Source organism: Miscanthus floridulus, chromosome 9, assembly GCF_019320115.1.
Source record: "Miscanthus floridulus cultivar M001 chromosome 9, ASM1932011v1, whole genome shotgun sequence".
In the NCBI taxonomy this organism is placed as follows: Eukaryota; Viridiplantae; Streptophyta; class Magnoliopsida; order Poales; family Poaceae; genus Miscanthus; species Miscanthus floridulus.
The window spans coordinates 4,972,039-4,992,458 of NC_089588.1; the positions used below are offsets into that span (position 1 = coordinate 4,972,039).

General features: G+C 42.1%; 1 protein-coding gene, 1 long non-coding RNA gene and 1 other non-coding gene across 7 annotated transcripts; 2 read left to right on the plus strand and 1 right to left on the minus strand.

Annotated features, from left to right (window-relative positions):
• The first annotated feature begins 7,268 nt into the window (after positions 1-7,268).
• LOC136483327 (uncharacterized) lies at positions 7,269-10,664 on the plus strand. Its single transcript, XR_010765415.1, has 4 exons — positions 7,269-8,285; positions 8,388-8,471; positions 8,772-9,909; positions 10,284-10,664. It is a non-coding gene; the product is annotated as an uncharacterized lncRNA (long non-coding RNA).
• Positions 10,665-13,809: 3,145 nt separating this feature from the next.
• On the plus strand, positions 13,810-18,186 carry LOC136483325 (uncharacterized). Of its 5 annotated transcripts, none has more exons than XM_066480349.1 (6): positions 13,810-14,261; positions 14,703-15,080; positions 15,496-15,783; positions 15,860-16,085; positions 16,822-17,168; positions 17,249-18,186. In XM_066480349.1, exons 4-6 carry the CDS (start codon positions 16,029-16,031, stop codon positions 17,289-17,291), a joined length of 447 nt encoding a protein of 148 aa, XP_066336446.1. In that variant the 5' UTR covers positions 13,810-14,261; positions 14,703-15,080; positions 15,496-15,783; positions 15,860-16,028; the 3' UTR covers positions 17,292-18,186. The 5 variants fall into 5 exon arrangements, 2 of the variants coding, with proteins under 2 accessions (XP_066336446.1, XP_066336445.1); XM_066480348.1 differs by having other exon boundaries at positions 16,822-16,896; XR_010765413.1 differs by lacking the exons at positions 15,496-15,783; positions 15,860-16,085.
• A 1,006-nt stretch (positions 18,187-19,192) lies between these two features.
• TRNAV-CAC (transfer RNA valine (anticodon CAC)) lies at positions 19,193-19,266 on the minus strand. Its single transcript has one exon. It is a non-coding gene; the product is annotated as a tRNA-Val (tRNA).
• Positions 19,267-20,420: the final 1,154 nt, after the last annotated feature.

The following is a 20,420-nucleotide window of genomic DNA, read 5'->3' on the forward strand; positions in this document are numbered from 1 at the left end:
GATATACATCCGCCTATATGTCCATACACTGCATGGCTAGCTACATCATCTGCTCAGGAAGCTGAAAGAGAAGATGCGACGCAGTAGCGGATCTGAGATAAAAGTTTACCTATGACGAACGTTCTACGATTAGTTTGCATGATAAAGCAATCACTATCCAATATGCTAGGTGGAAACATTGGCTTGTTGGCTCATGCATTCGTATCGACTAGTAGGGACAAAAATAACAAACAAAGGCAAATTAACAGCAGCAGCCATTGATTCAGGGAGAAGTGCACCGACGTATTCAGAGAGAACTTTCTGTCTCACGCATCTTTTTCTGCGGATATGCTTAATAGGATGTGTATTCTCAGCTGTAGTAGATGATCAAAGAGATCGATGTTCTTTGTATGCATTTGCAAGCAACATGTTGTCACCGTACAAGAGATCTATGAGTCTTTCCAAAACCAAAAGAACATGTTATATATACTAAGCTCTTCATCGTTGTGCCCTCTTGTTTCAATTATATTGTATAAGGCCTTTGTTTGGATGGTGTGGTATTAAGAAACCATAGTATTAAGAAACTATAGGTTTAGAATTATTGATGTGCAAAACTGTGGTTGAGAAAAACGAGGTCTAGAGTGGAGTTTTTAAAACTCCAAAAAGACTACATTCAGCAATACTATGATTCAAAATCATAAAGCTTGTTGCACACAAACACTTCATGGCACTCTAAAACCAAAGTATTTCACAAAACCATGTTTTTTTTCTTCTAAAGCTCCAAAAATACTTTGTATCCAAACAGGGCCTAAAGTTGTTTTTCTCTAAGAATGCGTGGCAATCATCAATGATAATATTGCTTCTCAACATTAGGGATACAAGCCGGGTTATCCTTGATGGCAATTTTTTGAGTGCTTACACTGCTTAGTACTGAACTTTAGTACTTGATGATGAGCATTTGAACCCTGCAACGCCTTTTTGTTTGCACCCGGAAGAATCACATGTGGGACTGAGTTTGGAGCTAACATGTTTTATTTTTTTTTTGAAGAAAAATGGCAAGAGCTCTGTCTTGCATTAAAGTAGAGGAAGAAACAAAGCACAGTTTTGTCCTATAGGGCTGCACATCATCCCTCAGAGGAGAGGGCAAACGTACAAACAACTCAAAGATCAAAACAAAATAAAATAACTTCCTTTCCAAGTTTTGAAAGGCCTGCTCCGCTGCTCCATGTCTTCTTTTGTTCATCATAGCACCACCATTAGAGGCGTTATTATGCTATCATTTTGGAAAATTCTACGGTTTTGTTCTTTTCACAAATTCCACTACATGACAGGCCGTGACTAGCAACTTCCCACCAGTTAACATTGGAGGTGTGACTAGCAACATAGAGCTGTGGAGGTAGAGAGAATCCCTGCCACACCAGCACCTGCCTCCAAACGTCTGCAGCGAAAGGCAAACTTAATAAGTAAATGAAGACCCGTTTCCTGTTGACCATGACAAAATCTATCTCTAATCTCTAAAAACGATTCCTGCACCGAAACGGATAGGGCAGCGAGAGAGAGTTGCTGCGCCGTGCTCGCGCGGCCCGCGTGGCTGCTGCAGCAGCGAGAATAGCCGTGCTCCTACCGTTGATTTTGGATCATTGTTGAGTCCCCTTCCTATGCTCAAAAGGTATTTGACTGAATGCCGCAGCAGACATTCTTGGCTTGCAACATTATTTTCACCAGTTCTACGCACGGTGGCATGCTAATGCAGGAACTAGCTTTTCAATGTGACATAGAGGGGCTGCCACTCTCCAGTCATCTCCGAGTGCAGCTAGCAAGGGCGCATCGCGTGACAAGGTGACAACTGACAACACTAAGAACCTACTGCACTATGCCAAGCAACTTCAGGTATCAAACACATATTTCTCCCATTCTGATTTCTCTCTTTTTTAATATGTGCTCTACACTTACATATCCATATGTTTTGCTACTTTGACAAGCACACGTGCCAGCTACTCAGCTCCCGGTCCAATTTTCCTTTTGATGTGTTTAGTTTCAGGCTTTAATTAGCTTCACATGTTTGCTAAACTGTCAAATAAAATATGCAGGAATTAAAACAACAGAATGACATTTGTGCATGAGCATTTGTTTAGTGTCATATTACTGACAAACAACAACAACAACAAAGCCTTTATGTCCCAAATAAGTTGGGGTAGACTAAAGTTGAAACCCAGCAGAAGCAATCAAGGTTCAGGCACGTGAATATATTACTGACGAACAAGTATACTCATATTTTGTAGGGCTGCTAAACATATGTAGGATTTAGGCAAAAAACTAACGGGACTAATTACTCATTATAGGGCCATGAAAAAGACAGTATTCAAGATTATTATCATTTTTATACACAAATTTAGTATTTCAAGCATACAACAACTTGAATGCCAAATATCGTATTTTTTGCAATTTGGGCAACTGTATTCATAAATTTATCTGTCAATGCGTGTGTCTGCGATGGTATGGTGTGTTGCTTTTTATACAAGATCAAGGGCAATGAATCCAAGCATAGGTACAACTAACTAATAAGTCTACTGGAGTAACCAAGTGTTAGCTCATCCATATCTGTACCTTGTTCCATGCCTATGATGTTTAATTTTTTTCCACATACAGCTTGGATATAAATACCAACATGCGACATCTTGGTTCAAATGGAGCTCTATCTGTGCCACTTCCCTCTCAGCCCTGCCCAAACATGTTTAACTTTCACTTTTTTCATACTGATGCTTCCTATTATCCTTAATTTCATCAGTTAAATGACCTAAACATCAAGACATTTCATTGTACCCTTTTGAAATGTACAGAGTACTATGTGCATTTCTATTACAAGGAAATGCATGTGGCTACCGGTTGCACATCTGTGTACCATGCCGATATGCACACTGTGACAATGATTGTCGTGCCGTGCCATGGCGGCTGGCTATCTTCGTACACTCAGCCAACTTGATCTATAATTATAAATTTAGCTGTAGAACATATTCAAGTTTGATGTCTACTTACATAAATCCTTTCTTATCATCCTTTGCTTTACAATATCTTGCAGGTGGCATGATTGAGTTGAAGAAAGACAAATTTAGCTATATATAAGAGATCTATCAGGAGTGACCCCTATTAAAGTTCACCAAGATTATTTCTGAAGCATGGTTAACAGATCAAACGATGCTAGTACAATGTCCTTGCAAATTCAATCATTTATAACTTTTATCAGCTTGTAAGTGCTAAAAGTGTGCCAGCTAAGCTGGAACTACATAAGTGAATATTCAGCTGCCAACATTATCAGCTTGCACATATTTTTACATTTAGTTACTTGTTGCTACTATATGTCACAAACTTTAGAGTTCATGTCCTCAAGTCCAGATTGATCCACCAGCGAAATCAAAGGACTCAAAAGAGTCAAAGTATATCTGGCTGGGTGCTCTAACAAGGATAAGGGACTGTGAGTTGGATTGTTTATTTGTTTACACACTCAAAGTAAGATCTGTACTTGCTACACCTTTAGAAAGTAGCAAATTGCATATTCTTATCATCGTAATATCATAGGTAATTATTTGCTATTTTCAATTATTATCATTTTACATCACAGTATTTTTCTCATTCAAAATAAAAAATATTGATGGATATCTACTATATCTACCATATGTCATCTACCCTTATTATTCCTATATACCACACCATTTACAGCTCCCTCATTCGGCCACGTCTCCTCCATTTCCTGCCCGTTCGATTAGGCACCAACGTCCACCGATTCAACCTTCACACTGTTCGCTGCCCATGCTTAAACGGAAATAGATCCACGCCCACCTGCTCCCGTCCTCCCTGGATCCTTCCAGGAGGTTCCTCGCCCATCCATCCCCGCACTGGCCATCCAGCCTCTGCCGCTGCACCCCCCCGCCTGGCCAGCGAGTTGCACGATGGCGACGGCGCCACGCACACCCGCCCCCTCCACTTCTCCCTTGCGCCCTCACCTCCTGCATGCCCGCGCTGCCTCCGGTCGATGGCGTGTCCTCTCCAGGTCGGCCAGCGTCACGGTGCTAACGCTCGCCCTTCCTCTCCTCCCCCTGCCCGGCGCGTCGCGGCGCGGCATCTCGCGCCGCCGGACCTCCACGGCGTGCGTGAAGCTTCCCACGGGCGAGCACAGACCTGGCGGCGCAACGGTGCAGGCGGGACTGTGCGTTGGTCGCTACCACCACTTCAGTGGCCGTCGATTTCGTGGGTTTGTCTTCGTCTTCGCCTGTGCCTGCCCTGCCATCGTCTCTTCCCTGCGTTCTCCTTCCTCTCCATCACTCCATGGTCCCCAACTGCTGTCTCCTTAGCCCTTGCTGTTCTATGCCATTGCAGTGCTCGATGAAATGTCCAAAAGGAGTATGCTTGCTAATACTGGTTGCTATGCTAATACTGCCTACCCATGTTTGTAGGCTTCTGCCGCCATGACCTCGACCTGCGCCACGTATCCCGTCCGTCGCCGTTCTCACCAGCGCGTCCTTCAACGTGGTCCTCCCTAGCTTGGTGCCCCTGCTGCTGCTGGGACGCAATAGAGAAAATCAGAATTTTGCCCTTATGGGAAGTGGGCTTCGCCCAAATGCCATTAAATTTGTGGGCTTCGCTGAAATGCCCTTATGAAACGAGTCCAACGCGCTATAATGCCATTTTGAGTTTTAAGTCTACTTTAAAAAAAATTCAGCCAAAATTTTAGCCTTCAGTGACTATTTTGCCCTTGAGCTCGTTGAATCGGTGGGGGAAAGCGAGCAGAGAGAGAAGTGCGGGTGGTGGTGCTGCTCGCCGCCGGGCACAGAGAGAGATGGTGGGAGACAGAGAGGGGCTTGAGCGGTGGAGCTGCTCACCGCTGAGCAGAGCACCTAGGCGAGCGACCGGTCGCTGGACCTGGGTGCTTGGGCGAGTGCCCACCTGGACCAAGCGCTGCTCTGGCACTGGGAGCACGCGGCTCCTGTTGCTCGGCCTCCCACGATGAACAAGCAGGAAGAAACGAAGAACTGGAAATCTAGAACAGGAAACCGGCGGCCACAAAATCGACGAAAAACTGGACCAAATCAAAACAAATCGTGACCAAACTTTTCACAGGCCATCACAAGGGAGTTGGTGAGCATACTCTAAGAGATCATCGCCCAATTTCAACCCAAACTCTAGGAAAATTAGATCACGACCAAGAACACGAAAAACTCCCCAAAAACAAAATTTGTTCAATTTCTTCGTGCTCGACTCGATTCAATCAAATTCACTTAAGGGGTAGCATCAACTCATGTCATAGCACGAATCTAAGCAAAAAAGAACGAACTAAATCGGTCTCAAAATGAAGAATCGAAGCAAGAACGGGGGAGGGAAAAACTGAGAAAAAAGCTGCAAAAATAAAATCACAGACACAATCTCTAGAACACGAATTGATAGTGTCATTGCCAATTGGTGCCGTCCTTTCACAGATAAACACAGAGAATGCAAACATTGGAACAACAGGCATTCTAGGCCAAACCCTAGAACACGAATCGAAGTCATCGAAGGGACGAATCAGAGAGGCAAAAGCAAAATCCCAAAATACAAGAGGAAATAGGAGCACCTGAGACTACTCTGTGCCAACCGTGGCACCGCCGAGACCCACCGGCACCGGGCACGAGCACCATGAGCGCCCACAGAAGGAGAGAGGGAGAGGGGGAAAGATGAGGACGACTGGCCTGCAAGGCCATGCCTCTGCCCTGCCCTGCGCCGGCCACGCCACGGCCCGGTGGTAGATCGAGACGGAGGGAGAGGGGAGGGGGGCCACCCACGCTGCACCACCTCGGGAGAGAGAGGGAGAGGGAGAGAGGAAGGGGAGGCGACGGGAGCGAGAGAACGAGAGGGGGAGAGATGAGAGGACAAGGGGGTCAACGAGCTCAGGGGCAAAATGGTCACTGAATGCTAAAATTGTGGCTGATTTTTTTTAAAGTAGACTTAAAACTCAAAATGGCATTATAGCGTGTTGGACTCGTTTTATAAGGGCATTTCAGCGAAGCCCACAAAATTGATGGCATTTGGACAAAGCCCACTCCCCATAAGGGCAAAATTCTGATTTTCTCAACGCAGTATGCTGCCTCCCCTACCTACCACTGCCACTGCTAGAGGCCGGTTTGTCCTCACCCTGAATGGATTAACGAGATGCTGGACTCAGGTAGTGGGAAATACACCGGTTTGTTTAGAAGACTCAATTTTGAGTTCCAGTGACATAGGCCACTACCTCTTACTGCCTATCTATTGTCGGCAAATGGGATCTGTCTTTCGTATGATGCATTTTATTCCAGCAATTTGTGATGCGCATATACATTCTGATGTGTCTCTTCATCTTCTTTCCAGGCAGACCTAGAGATTGGAATTTCGAGTGTAAGTGAATCATTAGCTTCTCTCTCAGTTGCCTTTAATTTAGTGATTCCGAGTTTCCGGCCATTTTTCACAATGCTGATTACGGTTTCATTTCGATTAAATAGTACTTTTACTATCTTTGTCAGATACGAATTCTTTTCCCAATTCACAGAGCAAACATTCCATAATCTTAGCAGCATATTATTATATTAGTTTCTTAGTGTTGGCACCATTCCATCAATTTTTGAGTGTTCCTGAATCCTCTAATGCAGGAGACCCGACAAATCACTTGGCCTTGCATAGCCGTTTAAATTGTAAAGGTCTGAGGGAGGCGAATGATAGTGATTACAGGTAAAAAAAATAGCATGCCACATACATATTTAGAGGATAAATATTTATTGGAATTATCCCTTAATTAACATTCCACAAGGAGACCGGTCCATCTTTAGTTCTTCACAAGCATCGTGTGGCCTCACATACTTATCTACCATCTTTTATATATGAAACTTGCGCCCAAACCGCGGCCAGTCAACGTGCCACGTCACGGGCTTTTCGCGGCCGTTCGATCGGGTGCGCGGACGGCCCAGATCGGGCGATCTGCGGTCATTTTACGAAAACACCCTTCTATTTTTCGGAAATCAACTCACGCTCCAGGGGCCTCTCAGAATATTTTTCAAAAAACACCTCAGATTATTTCCAAATCAACCCGCAGTCCAGAACGGATGAGATCTGGGTTTTTTACAAAAAAAGACTTTCACTTTATCGAAAATCAACCCGCGCTCCAGAGACCCTCTCAGCAATTTTTGTGAAAATCTCCTCAGATTTTTCTCAAATCAAAATACAGGGCACTTTGATTATATCTCTTTTTCTGGATTCTGGAACCCGCTCGACCGAGGAGTCATCTCCTCCACCTTGGGCCACCCGGCATGACGGCACCTGCAGCGCCACTGCCAGCCATGGCTTCCCCACGCCCCCGAGTGACGAGCATGCCGAGACACGAATCAACCTCGCGCCCTCATCCGCCCACTGCCCTCGCTCGTGCTCCGCCTCCTCTCCTTGCAGCGCCGCCCCCTCTGCTCCCAGCTCCAACCGCGGACCAAATAGCCCACACGCTTGCGTCCAGTGTTAGGAACGCGCGAGCTCCGCAAAGGCGGCCTGCACGGCTACGCCTCTTGAATTGGCTCATCCCCTTCCCCTTTCCTCCTCATTTGCTTGACAGCAGTGACAGCTCCTGCTCCAGCCTTGGGTTAGGCGGAGGTGGCTTCTTCAGGTGCGTTCATTTCCACGCGCATGACACGCGGGGCAGGTGAGCAGCGCCGCCCTCCTCGGCTCCTCGCAGTCACGGCCATTGCCACCTCCGGAACACCCTCCTCGCAGCCGCAGCCGTGACAGAGACTCTTCCCACTGATCACGCCTTATCTCCTCCCGGCTCCTCCCCTCTCTGCTGCTACAGTGCTACTTTCCTACGCAGCATCTCGCTCGTATGTGTGAATGTCCATGCATACCAGTTGTTCGATGAAATAACTAAAGGCATCAACTTTATTTTTTTACTCGATTTGCTTAGATTTCCAATTTGCCATCATCGAGTCACCAGCTAACACTGTCCATTTCTATTTGGTAATTACAGTGTCAACTACCTTCGGAATAGTAAGAAAACAAATATACTTACTATGTGTAGAAATACTTTCTGTAATTTAAGCTATATATGTTATTAAAATAAGTTTCACTTTGAAACTTTTTAATCTTTGAGTTCATTTAACAATATGAAACACTAACCATGTGTACAAATAATTCGAGCCTGGCCAATTGTTTTTGCAGAGATCCATTATAAGCAAAACATCTATCTTATATTATCGAACCACAACTTACATGAAACAGGTTACTACTGCTGTTGCCACAAGGATGCACGAACAAAAGACTGCAAGGTAAACTCTTCTGTACAAAACAAGATCTCTTCTTCAAAATATTACTCCCTAATTATAGAGTATTTATTAGTATTTGAGATTTCTGTAATTACCTTTTCTCAGATTTCTGGATGCTGGCCAGGCCATGTACACATCCATTGACAAACTCAGAGCTGAATGCTTATGTATAAGGCATGTCTGGATCCAGTTGAGTCTAAACCTTTGTCCCCATCCTATTACACTTGCATTCTGATCTTAGAATTTCAATATTAGACAGAATATAATCAAATAAGTCAACAATGTTGGCCTCAAATATTGACAAGCGTGTATTTAGTTACAAAGTTTGTGGCATAACTGATAGATAATTTGTTTGACATCGATGCCTTGATTCTCTTTTACTATCATACCACTAAGAGATGGAACGCCTTTCCCCCCCTTCTTCTGATTCTTCCTATTCTGTATTTACATTCTGGGCATCACAAAAATAATTGCACTTTGCATGTGTAGGTGCCCAGAAGGAGCTATGGCTAAGGGAAATGGACATGGACGTACGTGACTGCCAGAAGCTGCTTTATCACATTACAAGACTTTTCATTGTTGATTGAGTTGTGGCGCATTTTTAGCCATTCTTCTCTTGTTTTACTCAACTTGCCGTAACTTTACTTTCCTGATCACCCATTCTTCGATGAAATGCCCCTGTGTAACTATGATAATAGCTGTCATTTCCTTTCTGGACGTTGGCCAGGCCATGTACACATCCATTCATATCTCCGGACAATTAAGATGAGGTTATAATCCTATATTCCTATGGTTATTTTTTTTAAAACTGTGCTCTGATCTTTATACAGAAATTTTAAGTCTATCTAGTATTTGGTTGGGTATCAACTATCAAGTATGGAAAATATCTTTTCTACTCTATTTTAATCTATTTCTATGTTGTTTTACTCTTGTGACAAGAACTAAGACAATTATTCTGATATCTGTGAACATAGTTTTCTATTTGCTATCAAGAAACATCATGACATAAGGAATACTAATGTTAACATCACTATCATCACCAGATGGACATGTATCTATTTAAATGAAAGAAAAAAAGGTCAAAATGCAATTCTCATAATGTTTACATTTTCTTGCTCAGGACATCCTCCTTAAATATTTAGTCGTTATCAACCTTTAGTTCGTTTTCGAACCTCAAAAAATGCAGCTTCACAATAGCCGACACTCTACACAGGCGCGGCAACGCCGCGCTTTGTTTTCTAGTATACACATATTTCATTGCTTACTTTTGTATTTATATGCTTGGTTCTATGTGCGGTGCAGGCTCAGTGAGCTTCAGGTTCTACAACTCCTGGATGTCCTATGTGATAATATGCAAGATTATACCTCAAAGAAGATAGGAAATAAAGAACTCATTTTTTTTTAGAATTTGCACTTAACAATATGTTATTGATGCCGCATCCCTTCTGTATGTATCGAGCATTATAAACATGTCATAACAATGAACTGGGTTTTCCCTGTTTACTGTATATGCCTCACGTACTTTGAATATGCTAAGCATTTAGCCACCTAACATATTTTTTATGCAGTTGGAATGAGGCAAAAAAAGGATGGGTTAAAGTAACATACTGGAATAGCTTCAAAACTGGTAATTTGTACCAACTTTTTGCCTCCTGTTTACTCTTCTGATGGGCTGTTAGTATATTCAAACTGAGAGGCCGAAGTGCAATGTCAATTCATAATTTACGTCACAAAAATAGGCTTACTGCTGGCAATTCAGATTCAGTGATGTGAACACATAATCTTCAAGGATAATACAAAAGGAAATGGCCTTACTAATTGATCCAACACAAGGAAATGAACTTGCATTTTCTTATGCTAAATCACAATGCTGAATGCTTGCGAAGCAGAGAACAGGAACTGCCTTTGGATTTTTTTGCTTCGCTGTAATACAACATTTATCTGCACAACGATTGTTCCTAAATATCTAACATTTATAGCTTATTGCCATTCTTATTGCAGAAAAGAAGGCTGCGGCGCGAGCGCATGCCAAAGGTCTGCACACCTTAGTTGGATGATACAATATTTTCACAGTAATTTCACAAAATTGGTGATAGAATATGCAACATATATTGTTTCAAAATTTTCAGTAATTTTCCCAATATTTACCTGCCAGAACATAGAATGCATTGGTCAGCCTAAGAGCGAATTCCCCTTGAATATTTGATAAGGCAGGTAATGTTCCTATCCTACGATAGTTAGTTGCTTTCCGCAGAACATACAATGCATTGGTCAGCCTAAGAGCGAATTGGCCTTCAATATTTAGTAAGGCAGGTAATGTTCCTATCCTACCATAGTTAGTTGCTTTCCGGCTTCATTGAAACAGACTTGACTTCTTGCCATGTCAGTCATATTATATATATATATAAGTTTTAGATTGATACAATTAGAAGAGATCTGATACTTTGAGTTCGACAAAACACATTAAGCTATCAGATTAATAACGAACGCAATGGTATTAGCCTTGACCTTTCCCTATATATCATCTAGTTGATGATATTTGGCAAGTAAGCTCTACATGGTCTTAGCTTACTTGCCAAATATCATCAACTAGATGATATATAGGGAAAGGTCAAGGCTAATACCATTGCGTTCCTTATTAATCTGATAGCTTAACGTGTTTTGTCGAACCCAAAGTATCAGATCTCTTCTAATTGTATCAATCTAAAACTTAATGACCCATGCTACCTTTTGGTAAATGAAATTATTAATAAGATGTAGCAAAAAAAATTGTGGTTCAAGTTACGATGTTGAATTTCATAGCCTACTCTCTCACTCATTCTCTCTATGGGCATGTTTTCAGGACACTCTCCTTCCAACAGTATCAGGTTTCAGAAATAATTTTTTGGTTCACAACTTATTGCGCTGTGTAATGAACAATCTTGCGTTTAGCGTTTGGACATCACTGTATGAACTAGCATCCGAACTCTGGACGCCTGAATCCAAAGAAGCTGGCCGTCGCGGCACAGCAGAGATCCTCATGTCCATGTTAACATTTTCGATTAAAAAAAGGTTATAGGTATGCCACGGCCAAATAGTTGCATCATCCTACAACATATCTTATGCATAAATGTTGAGAGTTTTTTTTTCTTGCAATTTCTTTCGACACTGAACAGCTGCTTATCTTTTCCTTTTTTTTAGCTAAAGTCCTTTTAGGTTCTTTGCCTGCAATTTGTCTTGACACTGAACACGTGGAACTGCTTATCTCGGAGTAGTAGCAATTCTTTACATGGCTATTGCGGCTGGAGTAGCTGACAACTCAACTAAGACAACCATTTCCATCTCGAGTGAAACGATACATATCACCATCCAGATTCATTATGCTTTCGTACAGAAAAGCCCTTGATCTCATTGCCTTGGTACAAAATGTAATTTTGTCCGTTCTAGCTGACGAGATTGTGGCATCCAAAGTACCTAATTATTTATGCATGATGATGAGTTGAGTTATTTTAGTTTCTTTGCATGCGATCTCTCTTGACACTGAACAGGTGAACCTGCTAGCAATTCTTTAGATGGCTATTGGTACTGGAGTAGTTGACAAGTCAAGTATGACAGCCATTGCCATCTCAAGTGAAAAGATCCATATCATCATCCAGGTTCATTATGCTTCGGTACAGAAAAAAGCTCTTCATCTCATTGCCTCGGTACAAACTGTCTATTTTTCCCTAATGCAACCATTCTAACTGATGAGATTGAGGCATCCAAATTACCTAATTATTATTTATGCATCATGGTTACTTGGTTATAAATACTTTGCATTTGACTATGTGGAGCTCATGAAGTTTCGATAATGCTTTGCACCAAAGCACCTGACAATGAACACTGATATGCACCACCTCCTCTACATATCATACTTAAATAGTTCTGTTCATTGAAACAAAGAAACACATCTCAGCTTGCCTACCTAAATAGTGTCACAAGCTTTTACGGTTGCTGGCACCATAAGACCATGAAATCTCCATTCTCATTGAAAGGGACCATTTAATAAGGTATATAAATGATACATTGTTGCTTTACAGTTCACAGAACCTTCCTGTTTAGTTCTTCTTGCTTCTATGCAATATGAAGTCTGAACCCTCCTAAACCTCTATGCAGATCTTTTTCCTACAAGCAAAGAGTGGTGATGCCCATGTTGCATATTATCATAGTGTGCTGTCAATTCTGAGCACCTACTTCAAACAGAAAGAATAAGGCTTAGACTGTACCTACTATCAATGTTTTCCTAAACGATAAACGATCTTTACACGGTCGCCCTTCGTCGCGTTTAGGCTGTTTACACGGTGTTTAAACGAAGTTAAACGGTCTAAACGGTTTTGTACTTAAAAAATACATATAATTATATATGTGCATGTAAAAAATCAAGTATTCTAGCATTTATACATATTTATCCGAGTAAAAATCAATTATTTTGATATGTATATATATTTATGCATGTGAAAAGAACCAAATATAGATATTTATGCATGTAACATATCAAATGTACACATTTATAAATATAATAAACTTAAGTATACAAATTTATCCATACAAAACTGAACTAGATTTACCCCGTGTTCGCCTAAACAACCGTTTAAATAGCTGTTTAGACCATTTAATACAGTTTATCTCCGTTCTGTTTTTTTTCTGTTTTTTGACCATTTAATTTTTGTTTACCCCCTAAACAAAACAGTTTACCACCGTTTACTGTTTAGTAGGCTACTATAGATAATGTGTTCATAGGCGATTTTGACTTTTTAATGATTTCTATTTTGTAATACTTTGAACATTAATTAGTATTTCGATTACAGAATATATATTTATGTGTTTGTTGTTCTGATGCTCCTTTTACACGCTGAAACACTGTTCTGGCTGATTTGTTGTAAGAGAAAATACTGTTTCGGCTGAAAAGATAAACCAAAAAGTACGGATTATAACACAAGCGAACAGGGCCAATAATAATGAATGAATCTATTCTTCTAAGATGACCAGTTGTTTGTGCTTAGCACCCGCCGCATTTGCCGTGGGGTTCCTGCTAGTTCTTACATATCATCCAAGCAGCGAAGGAGCATGAGCTGCCGCCCGGATTCATGGTCTCCACATACTCAGCGCACGCATCACAGATTGGGCGACTGGCCCAACACAGGCAGGAGCGCGGCTCTCTGCCGCGCATGGTTTCTAGTGCACAAAGGTGGCATTTGGATATATGGAAACAGGGGGTGGGAAAGGGAAGTAGGAGAAGAAATTAAGCCCTTGTTTAGTTCGTGAAATTTGGATTTTGGGACTACTGTAGCACCTTCGTTTTTATTTGGCAAATAGTGTCCAAACATTGACTAATTAGGCTTAAAACGTTTGTCTCGCAATTTCCCACCAAACTGTGCAATTAGTTTTTCTTTTCGTCTACATTTAATGCTCCATACACGGGCTACAAACATTCGATGTGACAGATACTGTAGCAACTTTTTGAATTTTAGGGTCCAACTAAACAAGGGCTAATTCAAACCCACGTTTGGGTACATGGTTTGGGAAGAGACACGGTATGGGTATGGGTTTTACGTTTCATGGTTCAAAACCCACCGGCGCGGGTGGGTTTGGGCGGGATACGGTGAAGTGGCATACGAAATTACCTTTTTGCTATCGAAAAAGTGACTTTGCATAAAGCTCGGTGCTCTGTTCGTCTCCCTCATCCCGGATCCCCCGGCCTCCAGCACGCACGCCTACCTGGACGCCGCCGCCGTCCACAGCCTCCACTGCGCGCGCCGGCGCCCCCGCGCCTCCACGCGCTCGCGTCCAGGCGCCCCAGCAGCCACGCACCCGAGTGCCTCGGTGAACCTTCGCCTGTCGCCTCGACGGCAGTGTCGTCGCCGCTCAGCCTCGTGTCCGCAAGCACGGTCGGCCCTCGCTAAATCTCCCGCCTGAATCCTACTTGGCTCCAGCAACGCGGCCGCCGACCAGCTTGAGCAGGTGATTTTTTCTAATTCTTCCATCCCGTCTCAGTTCCTGCCCTCCATTTTACTTCTTTCATTGATAGATGGCTGCTTTCTCCCCCATGCTTGATGATTGGTTGTGCATCCTATCCAATGAATCTGAAGTTTCATGTATAGAAAAATTAGGTGGGAAAGAATTACTGTTGGTCGGTTTGTTCTCAGATGCGTTCTAGATTAACTAATAATAAGTACTAGTGCTCTCTTACTTTATTAGCCTAGTGTGTTGATCTTATATAGGATATATGCATGCTTTTGGTCTTGCCTACCAATGTCACTAGTATGTACATTACGCCACTTTATTTTAGTGGTAATTTTCACTAATGTATCCTCACATGTGTAATTAGTCTGCATCCATAGGGATATGCCATTTTATGCATGAATTAATTTTTTTTACCTAACATTGACTTCACAAATACAGAGAGATAATGGCTCCAGGGTGTATCAGTATCTTGATGCATCATGGGGGTGCTTTTTCAAAGCGTGGTGAACTAACTTATGATGGAGGCGTATCACACTTTTTCCAAAAACTGAGATGGACAAAATGTCCTACTACCATTTAGTGCAGCTGGCTAAAACTGTAGGCTTCAAGGAAGGCGATACTCTTTACTATGCCATTCCTGGCCGTAGCCTTGATGACGCTGGTATTGACCACCTCAAAGATGATGCTTCTGTTTGTGACATGATGAAGTATTCGAATTAGGCCAAGTTTCTAGAGGTTTACATTAAGCATAATGAAAATGTTGTTAGCGCCTATCCAACTTGTGATGACGCGGCCCAACAAGTCAACACTGATGAGGTATTATTTATGCTTCAGTGTACCTAATCTTGTCATGCATATTTTAATTAATTGTGGTTTGCGCACTATTTGATTGTGTGTATATTTTTGCCAGTGGATGCCTTGTTTTACTCCTATGTGTTTTAAGTGTAGTGAACCCAAACTTGAAGCTATTATTAGTTTCAAATTTTATTTCATAGAAATGGCCCGTCCTCCAGCAAAGAGAGACATCCTAGTCTTATGCCAACAAATGGGACGTCGTAGAATAAGGCTTCTGATGGCATTACATGTGCTAGTAGTGCATTGCCTCCTATTGATTAGAAAGCGTTAGATTAGGCTAATTAGGGAACCTTGTAGGTTTGACCCAGAAAGTCGATCAAAGAATTTGAATGATATCATCTATGAAAGTGACATCCTATGTGTTGAGCAACTGCAGATGGATAGGCGGTGTTTTTGGACTTTGTGTAATTTGGTCACAGATATTGGGGGATTAAGGGATACTAGAAATGTCAAGGTGGAGGAGATGGTTGCAATGTTTCTACATATACTACCTTACGACGAGAAAAGTCGCTCCATGAGGACAGATTATCAACGGTCTCAATAGACGATAAGTCGACACTTTAATAATGTGCTAGGAGCAGTGCTAAAGCTTTGGAGGGTGCTGCTTAAGAGCCCACAACCAATCACAGACAACTGTAAGGCCGAAAGATGGAAATGATTTAAGGTAAAACTAAATTAAATAATAAACAGTCCTATATTTTTTTTCCAGACTAACAAGATATTTGTTTTTGTTTTCATAGAATTGTTTAGGTGCTTTAGATGGTACATATATAAAAGTTAGAGTCCATGCAGTTGATAAACCAAGGTATCGATCCAGAAAGAATGAAATTGACACAAATGTTCTAGGTGCTTGTGCACCTGACATGCAATTCACATATGTATTAGCTGGTTGGGAAGGGTCTGCTGCCGATGCAAGGGTTCTCCGAGATGCTTTGGCTAGGCCAAATGGTCTCAACGTTCCTCGTGGTGAGCAATATTAGTTAAGTACAGACTACTGTCCATATACACCTACTAAAGCTTAGAAAATAAATTGTGCTTTCTGCAACGTAAGCTCCTATTATCTTGTGGATGCTGGGTACAAGAATTGTGATGGATTCCTCGCTCCATATAGAGGACAGCGTTACCACCTAAAAGAATGGAGCAACCCACCTACAAAAAAGAGGAATTGTTTAATATGAGGCACTCTTCAGCAAGGAATGTGATAGAATGTTTGGTTTACTGAAGCTACGTTTGGGTATAATTAGAAATGGTTCTTATTACCCAATAGATACCCAAATTGGTATAATCCTAGCCTGTTGCTATCTACACAATCTCATCCGACAACAAATGAGCACTGATCCATTTGAGCCACAAGTTGATGCTTTCTTAGTGCATGAAGGCAACACCTTAGGTGTGAATGACCGTACTGAATCGTCAACTGAGACGGAATTTAGAGATGTTTTAGCAAGTATGATGCATGGAAAGCAAAATGTCACCGATAACTTGGCATTGTAATGCTTCACATGGATTTTGTAGCTTACTCTATTGTTCTGTAATTTTGAACATTGTGAAAAATGGTGGTGTGGACTGAACTTGATGCTTGGTTAATGAACTGATGACTATGGCAATGTTTTACTTAGTACCCTGTGTCTGTATTCAATGCAATTTTCGTTTCATGCACTAATCATTTGTATACATCTTCGGATTTTTTTGTATGAAATAGACGTACAAGGGACGCAAAACTATAAAGCTAAGTAAGAGGAGAGACAAGAGACAGTGGACTGCAGAAGAGGAAAAGGTACTTATTGATGTATTGTATGAAATGAATGACTCTGGTTGGAAGGTGGACACAGGTCACAAGTCTGGGTACCTTCAGTTTATTGAGAAAGAGCTCGCTACAAGACTCCCAAATGCTAATATCAAAGCTAATCCTCATGTTGCTTCTAAAGTGAAGACACTTAAGAAGCTATTGTCCTATATATTGGATATTCAACAATCTGGTAGTGGCTTTGGCTGGGATGATGAAAGAAAAATGGTTGTTGGAGACAGCAATTCATGGGTTGGGCAAAGGTATACAAGGACATGCACATGTACCATACTTTTTTTTCCAATCACATTTATTTTTTGCTAATAGCATAATATGTATGCAGAGTCGCCCTGGAGCAGCAGCTTTGTATGGGAAGCCCTTTGTGAATTTTGATAAGCTATTTGAGGTTGATGCTAGTGACTTAGCAAAAGGAGTGAAGGCCAAAGGCCCTAGAGATCAGTTTGAAATGCATGAAGAACTATCCTCAGGAAATGTGACTGAAGCAACCCACCAGTTCGAAAATGCAGTTGACTCCCATTCACAACCATCATCCCATGATAGCATCCCAGCAAGTGAAATTAAATCTGCAGCCTGCCGTAAGAGGGTATTTGTAGATGATGGCATGGTTGCATCGGAGTTCTCTAAGATTTCTAAAGCACTCAATAGTCTTGTGCAAGTCGAAGCAGCCAATGCAGAGGCTATGAATGCACTGTAGTGTGCATTCACCCAGGAACTTGAGGCTCACAAAGTTTTCTGAGTTTACTTCGGATCAAATCGTAAAGGCTGCTCTAATGATTGGTCAGAATGAGGAAAGGCTGAATCTTTTCTTTACTACTCCAGATGAATTCAAACCTGAGTTTGTTCGGCAAGTCCTGAAAAAATCTAAAAAGAAACTATAGTTTAATCATGCATGTGGAGATCGTGTGCTCTCTTTTGTGTAGTATATAAGTAGCACGCTGAACTCCCAGTTAGTGGAAGTAGTTAACCATGGTTGACCAAAACTATGAACTTCCTTTTGGATGGTGGTCATCTGTATATTTTGATATGTGTAGTAAAAAATTCCAAGTGAATTGCAATCACTTGGAATCCAGTGGAGTATATTTTGGTGCTCTGAAGTTAGAAGCAAAGGTGACTTCCAATTGCTAGGAGTCTTGCTGGAAGTTTGTATATTTTGTTAAGCTGTATACTTTGTTGCTAAAGTCAGAAGATGACTTCTAGAAACTTGGCATCATGGTGGAAATTTATTGGCACTGGAATATGTACAGATGGAGTGTATGCATGTAGTATGCCTTAATGAATCGATGCTTCAAAAACTTGTTTTAGCCTTTGCGCTTTTATTTTGTGTACATGTCAAGCGATTGATCAGAAGTGAGCTATAGCTTTGTGATGGTTTATTTTTTTTGTCTTGAATAAGGGTATTATGGTCACTAAAAATTTTATTTCCATTCCCTATCCCACTCATGCCAAACAAGGGTATGGGTTTAAAGTCTTATATTCCTATCACATACCCACCTCTTCCTATCCCTACCCATTTCCCTATCCCTAACCCAGGCTCCATCCAAACGCCACCAAAGAGGTTTGATGTGGCCATCCTCTTTTTGTCAGATTGTTGGCAGTCATAGGGTCAGGCGAAGAGCTTGCATTTGTTTTCTACCTCTGCTTTCCAAATCAAGTTGTTGCGGAATGGTTCAAAAGACCCCGCAAATTGGATTTGGTATGCCAACTTTGTGGTATATTTTTCATTCGGAGTCCATTTCCAGTTAATGGATTCCTCTACTTTTGGCTGTATGTGCACATCTTGGAGCCGAATCTACAGGGAGATGAATTCCTCGAGCTAAGTATAGCATCAGTTATTCTATCCTGCAGTGATCTGATCCACACGCATTGTTCTGTAGCTTGGGCAATAGATTTGTTCTTGCGCTTAACTAGGGTGTATAAATTTGGAGCAGTTATTGGGGCCATTCCTTGGAGCCACTTGTGGTGCCAAAATTTGACCTTTTTCCATTATCCACAGTGACTATGATGGATCGGTTGAAATGCATGTGATCTATGGCGTTGCAAAGGGTGTTCATGCCAACCCGTTTGGAGTCATTGAAGAAGAAAAAAATACAAAAAAAATGCCAGAGTAGTTATACATTCTAGAAAAAAAAAATACATTGTGGTTAGTTATGTTAGCTCTTCCAGCAGAAGGGAAGGGAAAAATACAAAAACAAATTGTGATTAGTTAAGTACTTAAGTTAGCTCTTCCAGCAGAAGGGAAGGGACAAGCGAAAAATACAAAAACAAATGTCTGAGCCCAGGTTCGAACTGGGGACCTTTAGTGTGTGAGACTAACGTGATAACCAACTACACCACCCAGACGTTCTGATCAGCTGTTTTTTCTTATATAGTAGAGGGAGATGGATACGCATGTGAATGGACCTCAATAAATTATGTGTGCATGTTGTGGTTTTGCAAAAAAGAAACAGAAATGCTCAGCCACGGGCGTCCGTCCCGCGGTCCCGCCCAGTCCTGCATCTCTCATGCACTGCCAGCAGACCAGCCTCAAAAAAAAAGAAAAAATCCGCATTTGGATTGTGGTGTCCTCCTTAACTACTCCAAACCCTTCACCGCACCGCACCTTAGGCCGACCCTAGCGCTCTCTCTCTTCCCAGCTCCCTCCCCAGCATGAAGAGACTGCTCCAGAATCTCTCCCGCGTGGCCGGCCCTTCCCGCGCTGCTCCTTCCCGTGAGGCACCCACTCCCTTCCCTCGCTGCTCTGCGTGCCCGCGTTGCTCCACCATCCAGCGTCGCGCCCCCATCCACCTCGCTCGTTGCTTAAGGAGAGGTAGGGGAGGCTTGCGCCTGCGCCTGTGTCCCCATCCACCTCGCGTCGTCGGCAGGAAGGGAAGGTCTGCGCCACCGCAATTTTCCACTAGGTAGGCCGTGGCCGCCCGACAATGTCGCGTTTTCAAGTGTTTTCAGACGTTTCAAACATATTGCAAGTCTATGTTTTAAGTGTTTTATTGTTTCAGATGTATTTCAAGTGTTTCACATGGATGTTGCAAAAGTATATCGGGATGTTGCATATGTTGTAATTGATATACACGTATGTTTCAAGTGTATGTTCCAAATGTTTTATTTGTTCTAGACGAATGTTGCAAGAGTTTTATCTGGATGTTGCATATAAATGCATGTTGCAAGCATATGTTTTAATTGTTTTCAGGTGTTTCATTCGTATGTTTGCAAGTCTTTCATCTAGATGTTGCATATGTTTGCAATAGTTTTCAAATGTTTTTCAGGCTTTTTCACAGGTGTTTGAAACACTTGTTTCAAGTATTTCATTTATCTTCTTTTGTATATTGCAACTGTTGCATCTAGATGTTTCAAAAGTAGACCGAGGTGTTGCATATGGGATGCACGTGGGAAGCGCCCAACAGCTCAGACGACGTCTGGGGTGGCGTGGGCCCACTGCTGGTGCGCTCGCTCGCTCCCGATGCGAGCAGCATCTAGACGCTGGCGTTCGGATTGGAGGT

What these genes read in the sequence shown, in the direction of transcription:
- LOC136483325 (XM_066480348.1), top strand. Translation starts at nt 16,029, where the DNA reads ATGCAAGGGTTCTCCGAGATGCTTTGGCTAGGCCAAATGGTCTCAACG. An exon ending in TGGTCTCAACGTTCCTCGTG is followed by an intron (nt 16,086 to 16,821) that starts GTGAGCAATATT and finishes TGTATGAAATAG; the next exon opens with ACGTACAAGGGACGCAAAAC. An exon ending in GGACTGCAGAAGAGGAAAAG is followed by an intron (nt 16,897 to 17,248) that starts GTACTTATTGAT and finishes ATATGTATGCAG; the next exon opens with AGTCGCCCTGGAGCAGCAGC.